The following is a 27028-nucleotide window of genomic DNA, read 5'->3' on the forward strand; positions in this document are numbered from 1 at the left end:
TATACGCCTGCAAGAAGGCAATGACCTATCCCTACGCCTGCGAGAAGGCCTTGGTGTCACAAAATCGAATTATGATTGGTTAAAGCAACAGTCTTATTGATGCTTGTTTAATGCAGCAGAGCCTGCAGAACTGATTGTGAAGGCCTTGAGGCAGATTTCTGACCCTGGCAACAAAAATGGCTGAAATGTGATTGGTTAAATGCTTCAATATGAAATCACATCTGGAAGCAGTGCAACCAGCGAGAAAGCAATGAAAGGGAGCTAACAGACAATTTGGAATTATTTCATAAGTATTGATGGACAAAATATAATATATGATTCAGATATTTCTTAGGCCAGCAGAGAAGGCCTTGAAGGCCCTGACGGCACACCACTGATGGAAGTACATGCTCCAATTTATATTTTGAATTTTTGAATACACGACTGCACTCATGTGCCAAAATGACTTAAAAACAAAAGAAAACAATGGTACAGCAATCCCTCGAATATCGCAGTTAATGTATACCAGACATGGCCGCGATAATCGAAAAATCGCAAAGTAGGGTCACCCCTATTATAAAAACCGTATTTTTCAGATTATAAATTGCAGTTTTTTTCACAGGGGTGCAATTTATACTCTGGTGCGACTTATGTCTAGGCCTGTGTTGATAATTTCAACATTGCAGGTAATGAAGATTTCATTGGATTTAGTGATTTGGAGTGAAACTGATAGTTTGGTAAACTTGTTAGCACAGGTGTCAAAGTGGCGGCCCGGGGGCCAAATCTGGCCCGCCGCATCATTTTGTGTGGCCCGGGAAAGTAAATCATGAGTGCCGACTTTCTGTTTTAGGATCAAATTAAAATGAAGAGTGTAGATATATATTAAATTTCCTGATTTTCCCCTTTTAAATCAATGATTGTAAATTTTTAATCTATTTTTTCTGTGTTTTTAGTTCAAAAATCATTTTGTAAAATCTAAGAATATATAAAAAAACTAAAATAAACATTGTTTTAGATCTACAAAAAACTGAATATTCAGGGCTTTTAATCCAGTTCTTTTAATCCATTTATTTAAAAAAATCTAAATATTACATCTAAAATGGTCCGGCCCGCGTGAAATCAAGTTGACGTTAAAGCGGCCCGCAAACCAACCCGAGTCTGACACCCCTGTGTTAGCATGTTCTTTATGCTAGAGTTATGTGAATAACTCTTAATATGTTACGTTGTTACTGACATTACCAGGCATGTCAGTCATGTAACGTTAGAATACCGTACACTCATTCAGCCTGTTGTTCTCTATTTTATTTTAATTTTAAATTGCCTTTCAAGATGACATGTATGTTTTTGGTGTTGGCTTTTATCAAATAAATTTCCCCAAAAATGCGACTCATGTTTTTTCCTTCTTAATTATGCTTTTTTGGCCGGTGCGACTTATACTCAAGTGTGACTTATAGTCCAAAAAATACGGCACTTTTTCCCCCTTTTTCTTTAGTGCTGAGTGCTAGTCCCAGTGGCTTACGCTTACGAGTTTCAGCGTGGAGTTTCACATTTTTAGGAACTTTAAAAAAACATTTTGAATAATAGCAGGAAAAAAAGTGATTTCGCGATAAGTGAAGTCACGATAATCAAAGGAAGACTGTATAAGAGTGCTGACAGAGATTAAAAACACAAAAACAATGTGAAGCCGAGGATAACCGAATCCTCGCCCTGGGAGAACCAGTACACAGCTTCACCGTCAATGTTTTTTTCTGGATTACTGCTGGATTTTGTATTGACTGAGGCGCTTGCTATCCGGACATCTGAAAGAACAGCTAGCTATCCGATTGAATCGTTTTGTGGTTGTGGTAGTGTGATGTTTTTTCTTGATTTCTGGTGAATAAAATTCAGCCCAAACATGCTTATATTCCAGTGTATATATTATATGATATTACAGAGGTATGAAAAAGTTTGTGTCCCTGATAATTTCTATAAAATTGTGGAAATTCAAGGTAATATTTGAGAGATCAAAAAGAGATTATAGGCCTTACTGAAAGTTTGTTTCTTGATTTGAATACCTACCCAGGCGTGTCAAATGGAACCTCAAAAGGCCGGAGTGGGTGCAGGTTTTTATTCCAACTGAACAAGAGGATATCTTTTGCAAGTGTAATTAGTTGACCAAAGTCAGGTGCTACTTATTTTTGAAGCCACCTCATTGGTTAAACTGTCAGCACTGGATCGGTTGGAACAAAGACCAGGTTCCACTGCGGCCCTCTGCGGAATGGGTTTGACACCCCTGAATATTTTGGTTGGAGGGGCGGCCCGGTGGCTCGAGTGGTCTGGCCCAAAGTCAGCTGGGATAGGCTCCAGCACTCCCGTGACCCTACTGGGGATAAAGGGTTTCAAAAAATGAATGAAAATGAATAAATATTTTGGTTGGTATGATCATTCACCCTTGAACTATATACACTGGTGAAGCTCATCATGAGAATGTGTATTTAAGGTGGCCGTTCTCTAAAAAGTAGAATCAACTCAACTCTCAAATGACCTAAAAAACATAATTGTTTAATATGATGGTTTATGAGAAGAATACAAAGAACGAGCAAACATTTGGACAACCCATACTGTGGATTGATGAAATTAAAATGCAGTTATTGTGACATAAGAGTTTTGCATGGTGGCAATCTTATTAAAGTTGAAGCACGCATGTAAAAAAATCCAAACTAAATAAAAAACAATACACGGCATATACTCGTTTCAAAACAGCTCAAATATTGGAGTGCCTCTTTAGGGCATGAATTCTGGAGCCAACAGTATTTTTTTTTCAATAAGAAAAGAAGATGGATATCAAGAAGGGTGTGTATTATGATGCTTGTGTCCTACTCACCTTGCTGTAATGAATCCATGGGTGGATGTTTGCAGTCGTCTGCTCTGTGCCCGTGACCGCCGCAGTTGTAACAAGAAATAGTCCCCGGTATTCGCTTTTGAACCCCATTTCCCACGACGCCGTGAGGCTGGTAGAAGCTAAAGGCTTTTTGCCGGTCATGTGACCCAGGGCTCTGGCAGTAGAGCGGAGACGGTGCCATCACGGCATAGGAGAAAGGTGTAGTCGCAGCGGCCGCGGCGCCGGACGTGGCCAGGAGGGGGCCGAGATGGAGCAGAGGGCCCAGGGTAAAGACGGAGTTGGCAGAGAACGGCTGCAGATATCCGGAGGCGGGTGCGTAGGCGGGTGAGGCGCCGTATGCCCCGCAGTTGCCCCGACATCCACATGAGCTGCAAACGCAGACGGAGTGGGCGTGGCTTTGACTCTGATCCAGAGTACTGGAGGAGCCAGAGAGGCCCGGGGTGGTTTGCTGAGGGTAATAGAGATTGCCGGGCATTGCGGCGACGGGGGCGCTACTTGCTGTCGCCATGGAGACCAGTACACCGGCACCACCCGGGCCGGCTGTTTGCGAGAGGGACCTTGTGGAAGGACTGCAGGTGACAAAAGAAGAAAAGGAGGATGTAGGGGGGTAGGAGTAGTATATGGATGGAGATGAGGACGACGAAGAGGAGAGGTGAAAGTGGAGCGGTGGTTGCGACACGTGGTGGAGGCTGTTTGAGGTGGAGGTCAGAGCGCAACTGGTCTCAACCATCAGACCCACCGAAGGCCCCGTAAAACCGAAACAGCCTTCGGTGTCACGGAGGGGGGAGGAGGCGTCCGACTTAAGCTTGAGCCTGGGGAGGAGGTTCTCCAACTTTACACTGGGGCCCGAGGCCTGCGCTTTAGTTCTGTCCTCCGTGGACAGCGGGGGTGGCCTTGGCTTTCGTGGGGAAGACAGAATACGGGTCTGGCTCGAGAGGGGGCTCTGAGGGTAGCCGCCTGGCGGGTTGTAGTGAGATAGAGCGAATGGTGGATGGGAGGTGCAGGACGGGACAACAGGAGTGGCAGGATCTGTCTGGACGGGAAGGACCTGTGCTGTGGGGCGACTGGGGCCGGTGGGGCAACTAGAGTTCAGGATAAAAACGCAGGGGCGCTCCTTTTCTTGACCGCTTGCTACCGCATCTGGACCTGCCACACAAACAATAGAGACATTGGTGGAAAGTAAGGTGACTCCTGGGTAGACGTGGTGAACAGTTTACAATAATAATGAATCTGTAAACCTATGTTTTATGGCACTCTTTGTGTATGCAGTTCAGCTTCTTAAAGGTGAGATCAAGTTGTTGCTCTTTCAAACACAAACCAGTCATTTGCTCCACTTAGCATTCAATTCATTCAAAGGTTAGTTAACAAATAATACCTCACAACATCAACACACAGCTGTGTTTCTACAAAACTGCGATCAATGTTTTGCTATTAGGCTCTTAGGGAATGTACTTTTTCCCATTATTAGAGTCAACAGAATGCCTACTCACTGAGTAAATCTTTAGCTAACCCATCTATATGTGAAAATAGGGTTGTTTCTGTACTTTTGCAGTTTTTTAAATGAAATATTAGGGCTAATAAAGTTTACATTACATAATAACTACACTGAACACTGATAAAAAAGAAACAATTGAATATATAGTCAGATATTACAACTGTGGTTGTCAGAATCATTCAGAAAAAAATATACATAAAACATTATATATAAGCATATCCTACAGAATAAAACATAACCACAATACTAATTTACGAGCAGCTAAAAAAGAATTTAAAATATTTTACCCAAGTAGTTTCCTAGCTTTCTGTGCTTTACCGTGAATGTACCAGGTTTTTCTTACACTGGTTATGAATTTCTGCACTTGTTGGCTTCAGTTTGGAGAATATTAATCATGTATCCATCTTCATGACCATAGGTAAGAAAAGTTCTCACACGAAAGAAACAAAATGCACTTTTACAGTCATACATACAGTATATTATATTCTTGGGTATAATACCAATAACAAACGATACACATAATATATATGTTTATGTGAGAGTAAAACTTTATCCGTATTGTTCTACTGTAATTTCTTGACAATGAGCCAGTTTTTTCCCCCCCCCAATTTGGTTAGGATTCCAATTTGCACCAAGTTTCGACATTTTTTTTCCAGGTGTAAATTTTATTCCAGATAATAAGGTATTTTTTTCCACTTTTGTGTGACTACTTTTCCCAACTGTGTTTATGAGGACAAATAAAAATCGCCACCCTGAATGAATTCGGAAAATGCAAAAATGAGATCGAAACATAATCAAGGTGACCTCTGTGTAACTGTTCTGGGCTCCAGTAAAGAAACTCACGCCTGTAAATAGTATCTCTGCTCCTGTCCAGAGTGAAGTCAGAGCAGAAATGTGTTCTTGGGGAACAAGAAGAGCTGGAGTAGCCTGAGGATGAGCTGCTGTCCGTGTGAACGGGCTGATGGTGCAGCACTGTGTCCACCTCCACTCGCAGCTCTACTGAGTACATAATCACATTTGTGACTACTTTTTGGTTAAACTGATTTACACTGTAAAAAGGATCACTAAGATGCGATCTAGGCTACTCTATACTACTTCTATTGTTTTTTGCAGTCTTTACGCAGTCCATATTTTGAACAAAATAGTTTGTGGCTTTGTTACCTGCAGTAGGTGAGTGTGTGGAGGGTCCCATATGACAGGAAGGCATGACTCGAGCAATACCACTGCATGTCCGTTTCTCCATCTTCATCTCCCTGCTAATTTAGAAAAAATAGAGAATCAGACAAATCATGAAATCAAACATTCATTCAGTCATTTCCCGGCGGAGGAGGCCCTGAACTGGTTACCAGCCAATATTAGGGCATACTAAGACGAACAACCAAATCACGCTCACACTCATACCTAGGGGGAATTTATTGTGTTCAACCAGCGTACCACATGTTTTAGGGATTTGGGAGGAAAAACCAGAGAAAACCCACACAAGCCCAGGGGGAACTTGCTTACTCCACAGAGTGAGGACCCACCTGGGATCGAACCTTAGACCCCAGAACTGAGAGACCGACGCGCTAACCACTCAGTCACCGTGTCGTCATGAAATCAAATAACAAATAATAAACAAATTGCAACAGATTGCACATGTAAAATCCCCTGAGCACCCAAAACAAACACTTCCATGGCCCTTTCTTCACCAGTAAGCAAAGAAGAAATTGCTAGTTTCTAACCCTAACCCGCACTCATCATAGACCAAAAAAAATTAAAAAAAACTCAAAGCAAGCCAATTTTGGGAGAACATCAGCTGCATTGACCCAAAATCACCACCAGAGAGAAGCATTAACGCACAGCGAAAGCTCAGTGCTACATTTTCAAATCCACTATGGAAAAGCACTTCAGGAACTTTCCATGGTATTTGTCATGTTCAAGCATGCATATTTATTCCTACACACATGCACAAGGACAATGGAAACATGGTGAAAGTGGAAAACATGATCAAAAGATAAGAGCATGCTTCATTCTGTGCGCTTGTGTTCCACTATTTACATCTAGGACTGTGTGCGAACAAGGCACAATTTATGCACAGAAACAGTTCATTTGCAGTTGTTATCTAAATTTCTTTCCTTTAATTAATTCAGAAGTTACTCTGATAAGATTTGAGAGATATCTCAACACTTTGCAGGTGTTACGATGACTTCAGTGACGTGGGCTATGACACCATTCTTTAACTTTAAAATCATAATTGTAATATAGAATTCTGGGATTGAAGTCAGAATCTTACCCAACTTTTTTCTTCACTGGCCCTTATCCTCTTCTGTATACCATACATTTCCATCATTTCGCTGTTTTTATGATATTCAATGTTTTTTCTTACTGAATTTAAGATTGTAATTAACTGCAGGCATTCTAATCAGAATTTCAATAAACAAAGGCTTGAAATATTCCATACTATGTGTAATGAGATATATGTTTCCCTTTCTGATATACGTGAAATGTAATAGCATTGCATTTTTTTTATATTTAACAGGACACTTGATGTATATTTTCATTTTAATCTGCATGCAGTTTCAATTTGATTGACTTATTTTTAAATACTAGTTCAAAGTTTGCTTAAGTGTATACAGAATAGACCCAACCAGATTGACAAATTCATCTTAATAAACAAAAACATCCAGGATTAATCTGCTTTAAAGAAAACTTCAACTTACTCTGCTGATTTCTGTAACTCCAGCTGAGTCTTGAGTTTCTTCTTTGCTCCCTGGGTTAAGTCGTACTTGTTTAAGTCTTCCTCTGTCAGTGCTAAAAACTATATTGAGAAGATGTGAGTAGAAAACTTCCAGTCACTCAATTACTACTAGCGTATTTTCCGGACTATAATGTTCATTTTTTTTAAATATATATATATATATATATATATATATGTATATAAATTACTCACACTATCATATCATCTCACATGTTATTTTTACGCTGAACAGCAAGGTGCTCTAGGCCTGTGTTTATAAATTCGACATTGGCTGTGGGTGGACTTTTTTATACTTTTTATTTTAATTGACTTTAAAAATGGCATGACTGTTCTTGTTTTTTGTATTTGATCAAATAAAATTCCCCCAGGAATGCGACTTATATTTGGTTTTTCCTTTACATTGTACCTTTTTTGGCTAATATGACTTATACTCAGGTGTGACTTATAGTCCGAAAAATACGATACTTGTTTTCAAATTCAATTGTTTCTTAGACAGCGCCTACCTCCTCCATTGTCAGCTGTTTGAAGACCGGATAATATTTATGTAAGCGAAGCTTGCGCAGCCAATCCAGGATGCCGTTCTGCTCCGGCGTGGTCACCTGGGACTGTGATGGAGACAGTGGGTGGTGCTGGGAACGGGACTGAGATAGTGAATACGAAAGGGACTGGGAATGAGGCAAATGCTGGGCTTGGGCACCCAGGTGACAGCTGGTCTGCAGTTGCAGCGGGTAAAATGAGGACTGTTGAGGGTCGGAATATGTGTGCTGTTGAAGTGAAGGGCACGGTTTGCTTTGGGGGTGCTGCTGGGAGGAAGTGTCACCTCTGCCAGCGAGGAAGCCCTGTGTGGGCAAGGTTGGCACCATGGGAGGGAGAGAGGACAGCTGAGGAGAGTGTTGTGGAGAAGGATGCGAGGGAGGGAGAGAAGAGAGCCGAGGGGAGGAGCACGCCAAGGTAGAATTATGAGTGCTGACAACAGGCTGGACGCTGGCTACTCTGTATACTGCCCTGAAAGAGGAAACGCTGTCACGGGTTGAAAATGCTAAACATTGCGGTGATCAAAATCTTACCTGCCGGTGCCTCTGTACTGCATCATACTGCCAGACGAGCTAGCTGAATAACAGATGGGAATGGAAATGTTATATTTATTGTGTAAAAAGCATTTATGTTATTCTTCCTTTTTATTATTGAATTGGGTTATTGCGTCAAGACTGCGTCATGTAAAAACAAAGTAAAACCAGGTGCACACACGCTAACAATCAGGTCATTTTGATTCATTCAATCAAAGTCTATAAAAGGACCAATTCTTGCATGACTACTTAAATATTATCAAAGGAGATTAACTGTATTTTGAGGTGTGTTTACCCAGGATTCTTCTTCCCTGAACTGTCCTAAATATCGGCAATCGTAACGTTGTATCCAATTGACAGCCATGTCCTACAGGAAACGATAAGACACACTTTCTTGCTGCCCACTAATAGCGGACAATTGGTTGTGTTTAATGTGAGCTAGCCCTCTAATAATTCACCCCCAAGAGCAACGTGTAGTTAAACACAGTAAGGCTTCTAAACATATTATGCATGACAAAATGCCACCTCTAAAGATACACAGCTCTCCAAGTACGTATCAACTTAAACATCATGATTCAACTTTTCAGGGATGTATTACAAAGACTTTTGAGAATATATGGGCTGTACTATAGCATTCAAAGCCAAGAGGGTTGTAAACGGGCTATAGGTAAGAGCTAGATTACGCACTAAGAAATATCAGTTGAAAATGGTGACTTAATATGTTGTACAGTCTAGGGAACGACAATGCACAGTGCAATTACACCACTCTGATTACTAACACTGACACTTCATTCCCTGCGGTTTGACTCACTCACGCGCACACACTATACCTCAGGTTAAAAATACACTGCAATGAAGTCACATTCGTAGAATCAAGTGAGCACACACACACAGACATACACACACACGAGGTCATCACACTCGACTTCCCAACGCAAACATACCACAATGAATTCCCACACCAGACAAAAATAGACGGTGTCTTCTCCCTTAAACACCTTCAAAATATAAAACCAAAAATCCTCTCTGCGGTATTTCTACCACCTCCTCAATGGTAGAACATCAATCCATTTAATTGTACACTAATTTCTCTCACCTTCAAAAATGCATAAATAATTAAAGGAGCATTATATAGACAGAAGCGTAGTGTACTCATTTAATTTTTGCTATGATATAAAGATATGTAGGTTGTAGCCTACACATGGTGTATGTTCACATCATCATAGCTAAGGTTAATGTGTAGTCTGTTAGCCTGATTGAAATGAAATATTGGTATAATTACACAGCTTGATGTTACCTGGTAACCTAAACCGGAAAGGATGTCGTTGGCTTCAATATTTCGATTGTGGTTGCCGTACTATTTTTAGCCGGAAGTCTTACATAACGCTCTTTTAAGATTCCTTCTATAACTAATGTTGCCACATCTTAAAATAGACATGTTTTGCGTGTCACTGTGATTTTGACATAGTTTGGGAAACAGTAAATTCAAGAAAGAATGACTCACAATTGTTGGAAGTGAATGGGTAGGTTGGGACGACAGGAGCTGTGGGAGGTGGGGAAGGCATTTTGGGGGGCAAGGAAGAGAGTGGAGATAGACATTTGGGTGATAGAGGGCTGGTGGAGGTGAAGAAGAGTTGGATGCTCTGGTGCTGGAGGACATGGCTGGGCAATACTGTCAGACATCTGGGTAGGGGAGGGAGCGGCCAGACAGATTGTGAAGGACAAAGATATAGACAAAACAGAAATGCAAATATAAACTTTAATATAAACCAAATCATATACTATTGCAAATATTATTTACTGTACTACTGTATTTTTAGTGTTGATATGAATTCTCAAATAGTATTACAGTAGTGATGTGATGAAAAAGTCACTACGACGCTGCAGAAATTTACACATTGTTCCCCCGATTCTCAAGAATTTTGAAGAGCGAAAGTATCACCAGTGTCGACTTTGTCCTCAAACGAGAATGAAAATCGCAGATTGTTCTCCGCAAGTTGTAGATTCCGCATCTTTTAAGTGAATTGTACAAGTGCAAAGCTCTGCCAACGTTTACGCACTAGAAAATTGTATTAAATGTTCGTTTTAAACCACAAAGACCAGCTTTACATACTATTTATTATACACTTCAGAGGGAAAACTCTATTCATTTTATTGTTTCCTGGGTATATAAAACAAAAAGATAATTGTTAAATGTGTGTGTGGGTAAAACTCAATTTTCGATGCATGAAAATTCCCAATCTAATCTTCCAATCATTAACTGAATGATCTATTGATGATATTTAACACGTCACTAAAGTTCAAGTTTTTCATTACATAGGACTTCTGAAGGCAAACTCTAGTTTGCCCATTTTGTTTCCATTTCAAGCTGTTTCACTAATCAATTGTCCTGGAAATGCACTGTTTATATTGCAGTGGGAAACAACCTTTTCAGGCCGTACCATCCACCTCAATTATAGAATAAATCAGATAATAAATAATTGCTTTGCAATTTGGGCACATCTTTTTTATGCTGACTTCATTATGTTCTCTTTGATTTTGTGTTTGTTCCCTTCTGGTCCAAAAACGTCCTTCTGTTTTCCCAAAAATATGTTAAGTCATCTGAAGACTAAATTTTAAAGGATATCAGTGTCTATTGTTTGGTGTATGATGCTTTCCACTAGAAACAGATGGTCTGTGATGCAAATTATGTGGGTGTTATTTTAAGTAATTCCCTGCCATTGACAGGAATAATTAATGTAAACAAATGTGTCAAGATATTTTGACAAAGTTTTCTTTGGAGAATTCTCATGATTGAGCAACATTGCAAGGTTTCAAGCATGAACGCCGTATTTGAGGCCATGCCACATTATTCTATTTCAGTAATTTCTTGTTTGAACAGGTCTGAAAGTAATCAGGCTTGGGTGTGGTCAATTCAAATTTTCTGAGAAATGTGACCATCCATGAAAAAGTCAAGGGTGCAATTACTACTTATTTTTATATAGTACTAGGCAGTTTTTAGATTTTTCCCCCTCTTGTTACCTAAAATAACAATTTTAGAATGAGATTTTCAGAAGATGAGATGAACATTTTTGAATAATAAATTGACAATACATTGCCTAAACCATTATGTAGAAGTCAGCTATTACCTTCCATAGGACACAAAGACTTCTGAAAACTAACCTGGCATCAGACTCACTAGACTGAGGCAAGAGCTTCTCTATTCCTTCATCAGGAAAGGCCTGAGACAACTGAGAGAGGAAAAATTTGGTTAAATATTAATTCATAAGCACATTATTGAAATATTTATCTCGTTTAATGTATTTTCAGCACTATAAAGTGCACTGGAGTATAAAGCGCATCTTAAATGAACGGCCCATTTTAAAATTGGTTTTATTTATAAGACGCACCAGATTATAAAATGCAATAGTAGTAGTGGTGGTGGTGGTGGTGGTCCTGGTGATTGTAGTAATGGATTGTATTATACTTCCACTAGATGGAGCTGTAGTAGTGATAGTAGTAGTGGTTAGGACTTGTGTAATGCAGTGTTTCCCAACCACTGTGCCGCGGCACACTGGTGCGCCGTGAGCAATGGTCATGTGTGCCGCGGGGAAAAAAAAGTCAATACAATGTAATATTCGGAGAGAAAAATTAATATGAATATAACAAGATTAAAATTTAACTATTACAAAGTTAAAATAAAAATATGATGAACGTTAAATTATAGATTATACCAGGGGTGTCAGACTCGGGTTGGTTCGCGGGCCACTTTAACATCAACTTGATTTCACGTGGGCCGGACCATTTTAGATATAATATTTAGATATTTTTTTTATAAATGGATTAAAAACCATGAATATTCAGTTTTTTATAGATCTAAAACAATGTTTATTTTAGCTTTTTATATATATATTTTTAGATGTTACAAAATGATTTTTGAACTAAAAACAGAAAAAAAATGATTAAAAAACTACAATTATTGATTTAAAAAGGGGGAAAATCAGGAAGTGTAATATACATCTATACTCTTCATTTTAATTTGATCCTAAAACAGAAAGTCGGCACTCATGATTTACTTTCCCGGGCCACACAAAATGATGCGGCGGGCCAGATTGGGCCCCCGGGCCGCCACTTTGACACGTGGATTATACTATTACAAGATTGAAATTGGGAAACGGTCATTTTGTTGCTTATTTTTCTATAACATGAACCGGCAGTTGTCTGGTGTCTAGGGCAGCGACGTAAAGTCTGTGTGAGCACAACATTTTTTTATTGTAATAATAGAAGAGTGAAGTAATCTTCTGAGAAAATTCATAAAATGATACGATTAAAAAACATTACATTATTATTTTTGCATTACTCGAACCAGAAGTTGTTCAGGGTCCGCAGACATCAACTTTTGGTGACATTAGGTAAGTATGAAAAATTTGAATTTGGAATAATTTTGGAGGTTTATGTGATTCCTGCTGATAAAACTTTGATCATAATGACTATTGTTAATATAGGTGACATAGTTTTAAACCAAAATATTTTCAGATGGTGGTGTCCCTTGAGATTTTTTCAATCCAAAAAGTGTGACGCGGCTCAAAAGGTTGGGAAACACTGGCGTAATGCATCAATTAGATGGGGCTGTCCTACAGGGAATTTCGGACAATGATTAACCAATATTGATCCATACAGTATAAGGTGCATCAGATTGATTATAAGGCACAGTGCTGGCTTTTGAGAAAATTCTTTTAGTCTTTGAGTTACGCCTTATAGTGCGGAAAATAGGGCAAATCTATTTGAAAATTGCCCCAACATATTTAGATCAATCATGAGAGGGCAGTCCTCACCTGTAAAAGTAGCTCAGCCACTTCCTGTTGACTTCGGACAACTGATGAGACGAGGCCATTAGACCAGCTGACCTAAAGGAATAGAAATAACAAAAATAATTAGTTTCTATTAGCAATTTAAAAAAATAAAGCAGTACTTCTAACCTTAGGTGTTTACCCACCTCAAAAATATAATCATTTTTGTCTTCAAACTTGTGCGTCGCCCCTCGCAATACAACTCTCTCAACTGCCACTGCAAAAAAAAGACACTTGAAATTTATAGTTCTGAACAAACTTTTTCAAAATAAATTTGATTAAAAAATATTTTGCCTTAATAATAATAATAATAATAATAATAAATAATAATAATGAAAACAAACTATTCCACAAACTCTTCCACTGCTCTACTTTTTTGTCTTGTCGAACGCATGAGGTACAGAGGCATATTAAGGCTTCTTCAAATGTGTTTCACGTTAGTACATTGTAGGAGGGAAAAGAGATTTGAACTGGCAAGATTCTTTGCATTGATGGGTGTGAGTGCACAATAATTCCAACGTATGAATGGAGTCATATTCGACTGCATAACATTATGTGAAGGCATAGCAGGCATGAAGGGACAAGCAGCTCGGGAAGAGAGAACATGAAGAATGAGGTTGGGTTAAGACAGTGTTGGAGAAAGTGTGCCTAAAGAGAAATGAAAAGGCCCATGACTCACCACTTAGCTTTGTGTTTGAATTAATTGTACAAACTTTATAAGAGCCAACATGCTTGCCATTGAATTGATTTTTAACCACCTACACACCCCGATGGTAAAAAAAAATAATTAGCAATTTCTATCATTATAATGAGCCTCCGTAATAATTTTCTATATACAGACGCTCCCCTACTTACGAACGCAATTGGTTCCGAGCGATTGTTCATAAGTTGAATTTGTTTGTAAGTTGATTCAGTGCTATATTTTGTATTATAATTTATGTTTAAGGCCGATATAAGTATATTGAAGGTTTATACAAGTGCATTTGTATGTTTAAGGCTTGTATAAGTAACACGCATTGGTTTGTACTGAAAAAAAAAATTTTAATAAAATGGAGAGAATATGTACAGTACTGTAGAGAGAGAGATTTATGTATTAGAAACTGGCCAAAAGAAGCGACCTAATGACGATTGCACAGTTTTCTTCTTTTTTTCATCATAAATGATGAGGTAGCACTGTATGGCATCATTCAATTGATTTGCAAACTTTGTGCAACGTTCAATATTTGGGTCCTGCTGCTCGATCTTTCTGTTTATAAATGGTACTGAATGTGCAACGCTCACCACTCTCACGCGCATCAAGCTTCGTTATTATTGCCACTCGTTTCAAATGAAATGGCTTGCCTCTTCCTTGCAACTCCCTCAATAGAAGCCTTTAGCTTTTTACCAACCATATTCAATATTGGATGCATGAGATATTTAATGACACAAATGAAAAAGGTTCTTTGCACACTGGAGATACATTCACGCACTTCCGCATTGCAACGAAGAAGAAGGTAGATGCTGGGTGAGCTGAGCTCTCACAGCGCCAGGCGTCGGTATTAGCGGCGGAAAGAAGTACTACTCCGAAAAAGGGGCGAAATACAAAATTGGATTTGCGAACATTTTTGGACTTAAACGCAATTTGCAGACATGTTCGTATGTACCGTTGTTCGTAAGTTGAATGTTCGTAAGTAGGGGAGCGTCTGTATGCTCAAAAATGACTGTTGTCGTCTGTGTTCGTGTTGTGACTTTTATGCTGATGACAGCTATGCGATGTGACCAGGAGGTAATGTGAGATTGTGGAGTGTTGTGTTTCAAACAGAGGCAGGGAGCCAGACAGATGACTCTAGAAAGTCCCTTTAATGTGAATCCACCTTGAGCCACAGGATCATCACAGGGTGGCTGATTTTTTTAAGGTTGTAAAGAGAGGTATGCTAATCAAAATGCCTACAATTTTTATAGTGTTGCCACACCCGCAAATGCATTTCCATCTCTCTATCTATCTATCATATCTGATTCACCAGGTAGTAGGGATGGACAGACATGAGTTTTGGCACAGCCGCCAACTAAAACCAATTTATCACCAGTATGTGAACGTTTCTGATGTTGTTATGATACGAGATAATTAGTAAACATGTTTTACTGTGCGAATTTATTAATTATTGATTTAAAAGGGGGAAAATCAGGATATCTATGCTCTTCATTTTAATTTGATCCTAAAACAGAATGTCGGCACTTATGATTTACTTTCCCGGGCCACACAAAATGATGCGGCGGACCAGATTTGGCCCCCAGGCCGCCACTTTGACACATATGGTCTAATGGTTCAGATAGATGTATTGAACAGTTTCGCTTTTGCATGTCCAGTTCAGTTCACTTGTGTACCCATTTGCTTTTGTTTTGGGCATTTTCCTCATGAAATGTATTAGTAGCGTGAACCACAGTACTCTGGCAGTTTCCACGTGAATGCTTTAAGTATTGGACACTCAGGGTTCTGAATAAGTAGTAAGACATTACAGGCCTGACAACATTAAACATTTGTCATGTTCATGTTGTTTCCTAAGGATTCAACATTTACAGTTTATTTATAGTTTTAAGATTTTATATATAATACTATAATAATGTTTTCATTTTATGAACTCAGAATATAATTCATTTAAAATATCAGCCATAGGGTGAGTTTTATTTATTTACGCAAGTTTTATTTTGTATCTGTGTTAAAATACAAAAGCTTTTTAAGTAATTTTCCCCTGTTTTCCCCTGTCTACTACTCACTTTTAGACTGACCTTTGTAAACTCCAAGCTTCAGGTTTCTCCATATATATTCAATCTGATTAAGGTCAAGAGACTGACCTTTTTGTGCCTCTTATGAGCCACTTCTTTGCCTCTAAAACAGCAGGAGAGTGTTTTTTCCTCTGGATTGTTAGAGGGGTGGGGGCAATACTGTACGACTTGCTTAAAAACTACCTAAAACTAGCAAGGCTCATCCATTCATTTTCAGAATCGCTTAGTCACACAAGGGTTGCGGGGTGTGCTGGAGCCTATCCCAGCTAACTATGGGCACTAAGCAGGGGACAGCCTGAATCGGTGGCCAGCCAATCACAGAGCACAAGGAGACGGACAACCATTCACGTTCACACTCAGGTAACAAGCCTACCCTGCATTTATAGGATGTGGGAGGAAACTGGAGTACCCGGCGAAAACCCACACAAGCCTGGGGAGACCATGCAAACTCCACAAGGGGAGGACCCACCTGGGATTGAACCCTCGACCCCAGAACTGTGAGGCCGTCGCTCTAACCATCGTCACCTAGCAAGGATCAGTTTAATGTCATTTTAGCTTCTTCACAGATGTTTGAACTCCATCATCTCAACGTTTTTTGCAATTTCATTGTGCCTTTCACAGAACATAACCTGCTATCTTTCATATTTCACAGTAAAAACTGTGTGGCGGTATTTTCTTTATGTGCTTCATTTTTGCATCACTTAACATAGAGATCATGTGTTTTGCATAATAGTCCCCATCTAATCTCACTAGCTAAAAGGCAATTTTTCCAAAAGGTATGTGGCATGTCACTGTGCATTCCAGCAATTTATAATCTTAAAATTTTTAAGTTTTAATTACTGGCAGGCATTATTCTCAATTTCAATGAATGAATAAACTCAATAGTTTAGTTATGTGTATCACTACAGTACCTTGAGCCATACTAATCCTATTCACACAGATTCAGATGGGCAAATTATTAGAGGACAATATGCATGACCAACACATGCAATTGCTTATCTTAACCTTATCTTCTTAGTCTACGGTGGTCATCTATATATAATATATATATATATATATATTATATATATATATATATATATATATAATATATATATATATATATATATATATATATATATATATATATTATATATATATATTATATATATATATATATATATATATATATATAATATATATATATATATATATATATATATTATATATATATATTATATATATATATATATATATATATATATATATATATATATATATATATATAATCTATTAAATGAACCATGCACCACAGACAGTACGCCACTGCAAAATACTAGTCGGTCAATAAAGTTGCATTGTAAAAAATACTGTCCTGATAGGCCACCTAAAAATGCAGCTGAGGGTGAAATGAATCCCTCTGCAATGCCTGGGGGTGCATTCTTAAGCTTAGTTATGTTCAGTGGGCCTGGCATGTTGCATCTTGTCCAACAGGGTTTGACTAGGAATGACACACGTTTCATACTCATATGAACAGGGTGGGTGAAGGTTCACTCATTCATCATTAGGTCAAGCTGATAATGACAGTGAGAGGCTATTTATAGAATATGATATGTAAAACGGTGGTAGTGTGTCGATCATGTTAAATCAAGGAAACGGGATATGGCACATGCTCACCTGTTCCTCTTTTCCCCTGGTGACCCTTAGTGGGACTCTTAGTTTGTCCTGCAGCATCCTGGCCCTGCCCCAAGGCTGATGAAGGAGGAAGATGATGAGGAGATGCGAGATCCAGGTGAGGAGCATTTGATTCCTGGCCGACAACATGTGCGCCTTTCCCAGTTTTCACCTCAGATCCAAACGCAGGGGCTGTGGCAATTTCTCTGCTTTTGTTCTGGTGAACCAAAGGGACAGGCCGTTCAGAAAAGAGAGTCCGGAGCGCAAGAGTTCATAAAGTTATCTTAAATTAGGGCGGGCCGGGAGATGAGTGGTTAGCGCGTCGGCCTGGCAGTTCTGGGGTCGATCCCAGGTCGGTCCTCCTATGTTCTCCCCGAGCTTGTGTGGGTTTTCTCCAGGTGCTCTGGTTTCCTCCCACATTCCAAAAACATGTATGGTAGGCTGGTTGAACACTCTAAATTGCCCCTATGTGTGAGTTTGACGGTGAATGGTTTTCCGTCTCCTCGTGCCCTGCGATTGGCTGGCCATCTTTCAGGGTGTCCCCTCAGCTGGGATAGGCTCCAGCACCCCCTGCAACCCTTGTGAGGATAAGCGGTTCAGAAATTGAATGAATAAATGAAATTGCTTTTACTTGAATAACTTGGAAGAAAACAAAACCAAAATCTATTTCTAAAACTGCATCTTTTTCCACTTTTTACCCTGAGATTGTCTGCTATGGATTCATTTTCTAACCAGATGAAACTACTGCCATGTGTTGTGTGTGGTGGATATTGAGCGAGACCTGCATGAAACATGCTATTAGAGCAGGCCCATCTACATCACATGGTTTGGGATGTCGCACTACAAAGACCAGAAGACACGTGTTTTTTATTACAGACAGAGACAGCATACTTAAAAATAGATTACTAAAGTAACATTTTTGCTTTGAGGTGCATTTCTATACTTTGACTCATGATCTGCTCTACCCTAATATGTGTCCTGGTCTGAGGTCAAAACTTTTAAGCTCCCTCCAGCCGCCCACACTGTCACTAATATCAAGTCTCCTACAGTAGTGAAAAGCACTGTAACAACCATTCACTCAGGCGACGCAAAAATATCCAGAGGGAGGAGAGACAGCATTTCCAACTTCCTGGGGATTCACTTGAGACACACACACATGCTCCAACCAAACCACAGAGGGTTGATTTCAGCAATAAGAAATGTGCTGAGCTGCAGTAAGCAAGGGCCAAGGGAAACAAAACACTAAATACAAACGCTGTACTCTGAGCAGGGTACTTTCCCTTTACTGCTCACTCATGTTTAAACATTGTGTCTCTTGTTCTTAAGTTTGAGAAAGACAAAAGGTACGATAACGAACAAGGGGAACAAGATGTTCAAGAGTTCAGTCCTTCTCTTCCCCGTTCATCGAAATTCAATTATAGAGTGCAATGCCAGATCGGAAACAACCTTTTTCAAATAAAGCTAAAAATCTGATGCATATCAAATGCCTTCCAAAGCAGCTACACTGTAAAAGGAACATCAGATATACTGTACAGCTTTAATGTCAACTAAAACTCATTTTAAGGTATCGGTGACGTACACACTTGCTTCAGCCCAAACAACAAGAATGAACATGCTACTTCAAAAGTTAAATCTAGAATGGGAGTGTGACAGTTACCCTCATATAACCCATATGGGGGAGGGTCAGCCGAGGCCAACAAAACAATCTATTGTACTAAACATTAGATTCTGTTTGAATTATGAATTTGAACAGGAATCAGTTGTTATTTAATTTGGAAATCATTACAAGCAATGTAAATCCCACCCTAATGTGCCACTAGAAATATAAATGTAAAATAAAAAGAAAATGGAACTGTGTGAAATGTTTTTACATACATTTCAAGCAAAACTATTCACGAACACACCTGCATTTGGTATCTATGGAAAACACAATCCAAAAAAGATGAAAGAAAAATAAAAAAAGTACAGATTAATTCTTGGATTCTAGAATTATTGCAAAATTGTGTACACATTTTATATTCATCATTTCACTTTTTTACTGCAGTACACAAATTTTACAAAACAAAGCAAAATGCTTTAGCAGACCTAATTATACCTTTCCTGTCCTGAGTGAAAACATTTTTGTATGTTTTGCCCTCTTGCAGACAATTATTGGTTGTGTTACACGTGCTCTTCATGTAAAAATAGAAATGTAATCCCTCCATTTTGTATAAAATAGGACAACCTGCATTCATCATCACATTATAAACTACTCACAGACTCACTCCATGCAAAGTCTTGGCCTTTTTAAATTAATTTAAAAAATGCATCGTATTGAAACACTGCTTTTAATGTGGTTCTCTTGTTGTGAATTGACCACTATACAACTCACATTTCTTACAAATCTACAAACCTTGAATGATCCATTTTGGATTATTATTACTATTACTACGGGGACCGGTGACCGAGTGGATAGCACATCGGCCTCGGAGTTCTGGGTCCTCACTGTGTGCAGTTTGCATGTTCTCCCCGGACTTGCATGGGTTTTGTCTGGGTACTCCAGTTTCCTACCACATCCCAAAAACATGCATGGTAGGTTGGTAGAACAATCTAAATTGCCCATAGGTGTGAGTGTAAGCGTGAATGGTTGTCCGTATCCTTGTGCCCTGCGATTGGCTGGCCACCAATTCAGGGTGTCTCCCACCTTCTCACCCTGAAACCCTTGTGAGGATAAGGGATTTTGAAAATGAATGAATACTACTATTACTACTACTACTGATAATAATAAAATAATAAAAATAATAATAACAACAATAGCAATAAGAATAACAATGACAATAATAACAACAACAACAATAATAATAATAGTGTTACCTCTACTTACAAATGTCTCCAAATGCGAAATATTGAAAGTTACGAAATGCCTCAATGGGAAAAATTTCTCTCTATACAAGAAAATCCAATTTCTGAAACGCAAAATCCCAAAAATTCAAAATCCTCTTCACTTTGAAATTGGCGTGATAGAGTTGCTGTCTCATGAGCTCGCTGGCCTCCCATTGGCTAAGAGGGAGCTGTGCTTCCATGATGCCTTTTGTGTGCCTTCAACCTTTGTTCATCATGGAGTTCTAGCACACTGTTTTATACGTTTTTCTGTGTGCACTAAATGCAACTTTCATCACGTACCCTATGAAAGTTATTCCCGGTGGGGAAAAGATGTGGGCTCTCTTATTGAAATATTCATTAGTCGTGCATCTGCCCAGTTTGACGACGAATACCTTGAAATTATAAAAAGTCGTCAAAGCCAGTGGTTGTTAGAACGTTATTTCACCAAACCTAACATCATTTTAAATTGTGTGTTTACGTACGTGTGTACGTATGTTTTCTCAGCTCCCGTTGCCCACCACCAACAAAATTGGTATACTTTTATATTCTTTTTTATTTTAGGGGATTATTTGGGACCTTGGAACAGATGAAGGCATTTACGTGTAAAATGTTAGTCTAGTTACGAATAATTCAAGTCACGAAAATCACTTCTAGAACGACTTCATTTCATAACTAGAGGTACCACTTATCAGTCAATTTATTCATTGCTTTTACCAGTAATTTGTTACATATAATAACAGTAAATCGAAGTTGGTCACGGCATGCATATCTGTATTTGGCCAACTAAATTAAGCTCAGATACAGAATCAGGATACTTTTATTATCACTGAGCAAGATTCAAACAGCCATTAAACTCAAATGAGTTTTTATGAAACTTGCTCTTGTCCTACCTTGTGCCAGCAAGTACAGGATGAATGGCAGAGCTGAGCAGCAGACACAGGCAAAGCGGCAGTGGTTGTTGCATCATTAAGTGAGTGGCCCGAAGGAGACAAAGACACACTGTCCTGGGCGTAGTGTTGATGCAACTGAGTGTAAGAGACAGACACTTGACCACCACACGGGCCTGCTCCTTGATCCTCTACGCCTGCTCCTCCACAGCTCACCTGAAATAATCAAGATACACATTGACACATAAATTATGATATAATATATATAAAATATATATAAAAAAAATATAAAAAAACAATTATAATGTATTTATTTATTTATTAACTTATTTATTACCTATTCATTTATGTCAAAATTGTATTTTCCTGTGTCTGTATTCTCACCCTCTTGATAGTGTGACAGTGAAATTTCCCGAATACGGGATGAATAAAGTAATCTAATCTAAGTATTGCCTTTTTAACTCTTTAAACCAGAGGTCAGGAACCTTTTTGACTGAGAGAGCCATAAACAATTCATATTTTCTAATGTTATTTCTTGAGAGCCATTCTCAGAATTGAAAAGTCAAAATACATGAAAATGTATGATTTTTATGTTATTTCACCACATTTAAAGTACAAAAAGTCTCTGAATTCTTTAGACAACATTGTTATGCTGTTGCTAATAATCAGTATCAATGATATCATGCATGCAGAAGAGTCATAAAAAACTAAATTATGATTAAAGTGGCACTCCTATTAGTGCGTTTGGGACTCACCAGTGATTTGACCAGCCATATGCACCTATGGAAAGAGCCTCATATGGCTCCCGAGCCATAGGTTCCCTACCCCTGCTTTAAACGAATGAGTAAAAAGGCATTACTACTTAATGTACTAGTAGGTATGTATGAATGGATCGATCCATCCATTCTTCCATTCATCAAAACCACTCCAAGTCATAATCTGCCTTTTGTCCATAATTAGAAGGGATAGAATCCAGCACCCCAGTGACACTTTTAAGAATAGGCGGCAGGAAGATGAATGAATTATTGTTTTGTTAAATCCTAATGCACAAGCATGATCTTTTGACATGTCCATTACGTGCATTTCAAAAACATATTTAACAAGAAAAATGAAATACATACTGGTGTTATGAAAAACCTTATTTCTTTGAATGCAAGTTTTCCCACTTTAATGATTGAGGGAATCAAACACCTGGAAATATCTGAAAAAGATAACTCAAATAAAGTTACAAGATGATCGATTCACGAATTAGGTAGAAGTAGGTCTTTAATGTAAGCGAGCTTCTTGAATGGTGACGTGACAAGACAGATGCCTATAAAAATCTTATATCATGTACTATAGATTTCTCTTGTTTTGGTTGTGAATATGGATATTTGTAGTGTGTGTGTCACTATTTTAGAGAGAGAAAAAGAAATCCCCAATTACTCACCTTCTGAACTTTAACACAAAGTTAGAACATATAGCATGTTCTCAGAACAACCATTACCGTATTTATTCGAGTATAATGCGCAAAATTTTGTACCCAAACATCGAAGCAATGTTCGCGTTATACACGAATCTCGGTGAAACACAGCCCTCCGCCGGTGACATAAAACTTGTCTTTGTCCGCCAGATGGGGCGCGAGAGCCCGTTCTATTGGCCGGTGCTCACACTTAGGAAAAATAACTCAAGAAGAATGGAATCAATTGTTTGGTGAATCGGATGATGTTGATAAATCAGACTTTGACATTTTTTAAATATTATGATGACTTAGACTTTAAGGATTTAAAATTGTAAATTCCATTTGAGAATTGTTAATACTGTTAGTAAATGTTTGACAAAATCTCCCCCACTGCTATCTAGAGCATTATACAAAAGGGATCTTTTCAACTTCACTTCTGCTTTTGTTGACAACCCAAAAAGGTTTCATCTAAACACATGTAATTTGAAGGTCTCCTGTGCTTACAGGTGTGCTATCACTGACTTTGACAAACCTGTAATTTGCCATTTAAAACAAGCATACTCATGTGTATCATATTTTATAGGCTTCAGAAACTACTTCAGAACTTTGAGATACCATAGCTAAACTCCTCACTGGGTTTAGTTTGTATTAATGAATGGTATGGCATGCATTTTATTACATAGGTCTCAAAGTATGTGGTGATTAAAATATTGAAATCCTTCAATGAACCTAACATGTTTTTTTAAATGTGTGAGGATAGAGTACAAAATGGACAAAAAGCATGTAAGCAGGGGGAAAACATGGCAAACAAGACTGCTGATCTGAGATTTTAATCCCAAACCAAATTGTGCCGACCCAGTAAAGTTTAAAAAACACTAAACGAAAGCAATTCATCACAAGGGGGCTTGATTTAAATGTAATGTTTTTTGTTGATGTTGTTTTTTGTTTTTTTAACAGTGCATTATCGCTGCAAAAGAAAATCCAGCATATTGTAGTTTCTGAAACAACTAAATGAGAATCTAAACAAACAGAAAATAAACAAAACAACAACAAAATGTAGCAGAGACTTGCATGATTTGTTGTGTTTTGGTACTAAACTAGTCTTGCTAGTTCAACAAAAAAAGAATATGCTGGGTTTCTGTGCAGGGATCTCATTTCAAAAGCTGCATCACAACAGACATAAAAAAATTGTCACTGGACAGCAAAGGCGGGACGAGCAGACAGGTAAGCCAGGCAGCTGTTTAGGGGCCAAAGACAATATTGGGACCCCCGAGGACCGCTAATATGTACTACTCTATAGAAATGACAAGAATTGGCCATTTAAAATGAGACTGCAGTAGCAAACCCGTCTTGTGGTGGGCAATTTTGTGAAAAGTGAAACTAAAGTCTGTACTTTTAATTGTTTTTTTAATTTGACCATATTTATTTATATTATTAAATGTTTTTCCTATTTTAATGCTTTATTTATAGGGTTCGTTCGATGAGTGACTAGGTGTCGGCCTCACAGTTCTGAGATTGACAGTTCGTTCTCAGGTCCTGACCTTCCTCTGTGGAGTTTGCATTTTCTCTCTTACCAAACACATGCAGGGAAAAGATCTAACATTCTAAATTATCCCTATGTATGACTGTGACAGTGATTGGTTATCTCTCTTCTTGTGCCCTGCGATTGGCTGGACACCAATTCAATTGGTGCATATAATTGGCTGGGATGGGCTCCAGCACCCCCACAAGCCTTGTGAGGATAAGCGTACTGAAAATGAATGAATGCTTTATACACACTATTGTCTGCCAAGTTTTGATTTTCTTGTGAAACAAAACTGAATTAAGCGAATGTATGTCTTCACACGCTTTAAGAAATATGAACCTTAGCGCCTTTTCAAATGTGTTATTATTTAAAAAAAGTTTTTTTTCCAGTTGTCCAATAGCAGTCAGTTTTCAACCCCACATATTCCATTTACTATTTAGTTAGGTGTGTGAAACCGACGCATCTCAGCTGAAAAGTATTTGCTAGACATTATTAAAAGTGTGTGTGTGGTATGATATAAAACATCCTCAAGTAGTTTTTTTTAAAAGGCATTCATTTCAGTAGCGCTAAAGCGGCTTCCTACACATACATTGTTTACCTTTTTAATTGTGCGTTTGTGTATGCAAAAAAAACCTTATTGTGGTGAGCACGGTGTGGGGTTTTCTTGCTTAGAGACCCTAGCAACGCCACTGCTGGACAGACAGACATTCTGCTCCCTCCAGTGATGCACAGTTTGAACCTCACCTGTAGAACGTCCTGGATGTGAACGAGCTGCTGCCTCAGAACCCCTTTCTGGTGAAAGCTGAAAGCCGGGTGATTGGACGCCATGGTGAAGAGCAAGAGAAACTGCTCCTCGGCCCTTCCGTCGTTCAAGGCCAAGCCGTAGTTGTTGATCACTGTGTCGATGTGGGTCAAAGTCTGGTAAAAGACCCCCGCTGCCTCCCGGTTGTCCGAGGCGAGCAGGGCGAGAGATACCAGTAGTTTGCTCCTCACCACCTCATCCGTGATGTTGGTGAGTCCGGATAAATCTGTGGGGTTGTTAGCTTTGATCTCTGTATCCCGGAGCAAATGGTAGTCCTTGCGGGCCAAGTCCTCCAGGCAGGACCCCAGGAAGCGAAGCTCGATGGGTACACAGAGGTCCAGCAGGCCACACAGGAACTCGGCTCTTTGGGCAGAGGTGAGTGAGGAAAACCAGCAGTACACTTCTTCCCTCTGGACATGGGTCCGACTCTCCACCATACTCACACATCCACTGACAGAGAGTTTGAAGCTTAGAAAAAACTGGAGCTCACACAAAACAAAGTCGACGAGAACTTTTCCAACAGATCACCGGCTCTTTCCCATGTCGCACTCGGAATGTCTCCTCCCGGAATTGAACGGAAGGGCTTGCACTGTCGCGTCCCAAAACTAACAAAAAAAGAACAAATAAAAATGCTCTCGTCCACTTCAAGGTTTCCGTTCTATTCGGTACAGCCTCCGCCTGGTCCCCCTCCGCCGGTCGGACCGCGGCTCCACGAATACCGAAGAAACAACACTTCCAGCCAAACCTTAAGAAACGGTGAGGACCGTCTTCGGATCAAGAGTCATTTTATTAACTGTTGCTCCAAGAATGTGTCGAGATTATCATTTAAAAACATTTCCCCTAACTTGTTTAGCAACTGTGACGAAAAGTGAAGAACGCACGAGTCTTCCTCTTCAAGAAAATGCTGTACCCAATGACAAAAAAAACGATTTAATAAGGCATTTGTCGTTACCTTCATTGTGTGGTGGTCCAGCCGAGGCACGGTTAAATTGAAAATAACAGCTGGGTATAATATTATCCAAGACCGATGTAAGGAACGCCCATTTCTTCCAAATCTCCATTGTGATTGGTTATCAGTTTTGTGCAATCAATTCGGCTTTTTTGATTGGTCCATTGATCACGGGAAAAGATCATTTTCTCATACAACAGCACAATATGTACTTATTTTAAAAGTTTAAAGTCACACAGGCCTGTTTTTCCTATCTTATGTTTGTGCCACTAACGAATATGATGTAAAACTAAAAAAATGTATTCCTTTCAGACACAGTGATCAGGTCAGCTGTTCAAAAGTTGATCCATTGTATTGCAAGTGACTATTTATGTTTAAGTAATTGCGTGTCAATAATGGCGATAGACGTCCAATTCATTTAAACCGGGAAGTCTGACCCTGAACGCTCTTTTTAAATTTTTATTTATTATTTGGCCTTATTATTTATTGTTTTGTTCGTGTCAATTTTTATTTATTTATTTGGATTTATTAGTAGTATTAATTTGTTTATTTGCTGTTGTTATTTGAGAATTTTGCGTTGAAGCTTTAAATGTCCTTATATTTGTATAATGACAATAAAATCATTCAATTCAATTCAATTCAATCCATTGGATGAGGGACATCGACTGGGCTAACCGCCCAATCCATTTTTACTCCAAATCAAAAAAGGAACTGGACGTCTAGTGCCGTCAATGGAAACCATTGAATCAAATGAGTACACTGCAAGGGTTAAAAAAATTGCAAATCATTACTACATTACTAGAAATATTTGGGGGTGCTGGAGCCTATCCCAGTATGTGGGCAATAGGTAGGGAACACTCTAAATCGGTTGCCAACCGGGCATTATTGAATTGACTGAATTACAGTTATTACAAGTCTTGACTACTTATATATTTATTACTTATTTATGTATTTATTATTATTATTATTGTTTATTGATTATTTATTTGTGCAGTTCATGGTGAAGCTTTAAATCTCATTATACCTTTATAATGACCATAAAGGCATTGAATTCAAATAAAAAATGATGGACACACAGACACTAAAAATACTAGTATTCTTATTTCCTACTACGTATCCACCGTTTCTTCCCCTATTTATTTGTTCTAAAAAACTAAA

The 27028-nt window shown here is 38.7% G+C and overlaps 1 protein-coding gene across 6 annotated transcripts in view; it reads right to left on the reverse strand.

Annotated features, from left to right (window-relative positions):
* zcchc14 (zinc finger, CCHC domain containing 14) overlaps positions 1-25962 on the reverse strand; it is a 31530-nt gene extending 5568 nt beyond the window's left edge. For 2 of the 6 annotated variants that reach the window (XR_013299687.1, XM_077596904.1), the window contains exons 1-13: positions 24859-25919; positions 21157-21364; positions 17408-17621; positions 13135-13205; positions 12974-13045; positions 11322-11389; positions 9664-9842; positions 8160-8202; positions 7596-8097; positions 7055-7152; positions 5517-5611; positions 5199-5354; positions 2843-4006 (exon numbers count right to left, since the gene is read on the reverse strand). Coding sequence is in view for 5 of the 6 variants with exons in the window: in XM_077596904.1 (XP_077453030.1) it covers positions 2843-4006; positions 5199-5354; positions 5517-5611; positions 7055-7152; positions 7596-8097; positions 8160-8202; positions 9664-9842; positions 11322-11389; positions 12974-13045; positions 13135-13205; positions 17408-17621; positions 21157-21364; positions 24859-25358 (3370 nt within the window). In the remaining variant the exon portion in view is untranslated. Of the gene's footprint in view, positions 1-2842; positions 4007-5198; positions 5355-5516; positions 5612-7054; positions 7153-7595; positions 8098-8159; positions 8203-9663; positions 9843-11321; positions 11390-12973; positions 13046-13134; positions 13206-17407; positions 17622-21156; positions 21370-24858 lie in introns of all 6 variants that reach the window. The other 4 variants (XM_077596906.1, XM_077596909.1, XM_077596907.1 and 1 more) reach the window with 4 other exon arrangements.
* Positions 25963-27028: the final 1066 nt, after the last annotated feature.

The sequence above is a fragment of the Stigmatopora argus genome, chromosome 3 (genome assembly GCF_051989625.1).
Source record: "Stigmatopora argus isolate UIUO_Sarg chromosome 3, RoL_Sarg_1.0, whole genome shotgun sequence".
NCBI classification, from domain to species: domain Eukaryota; kingdom Metazoa; phylum Chordata; class Actinopteri; order Syngnathiformes; family Syngnathidae; genus Stigmatopora; species Stigmatopora argus.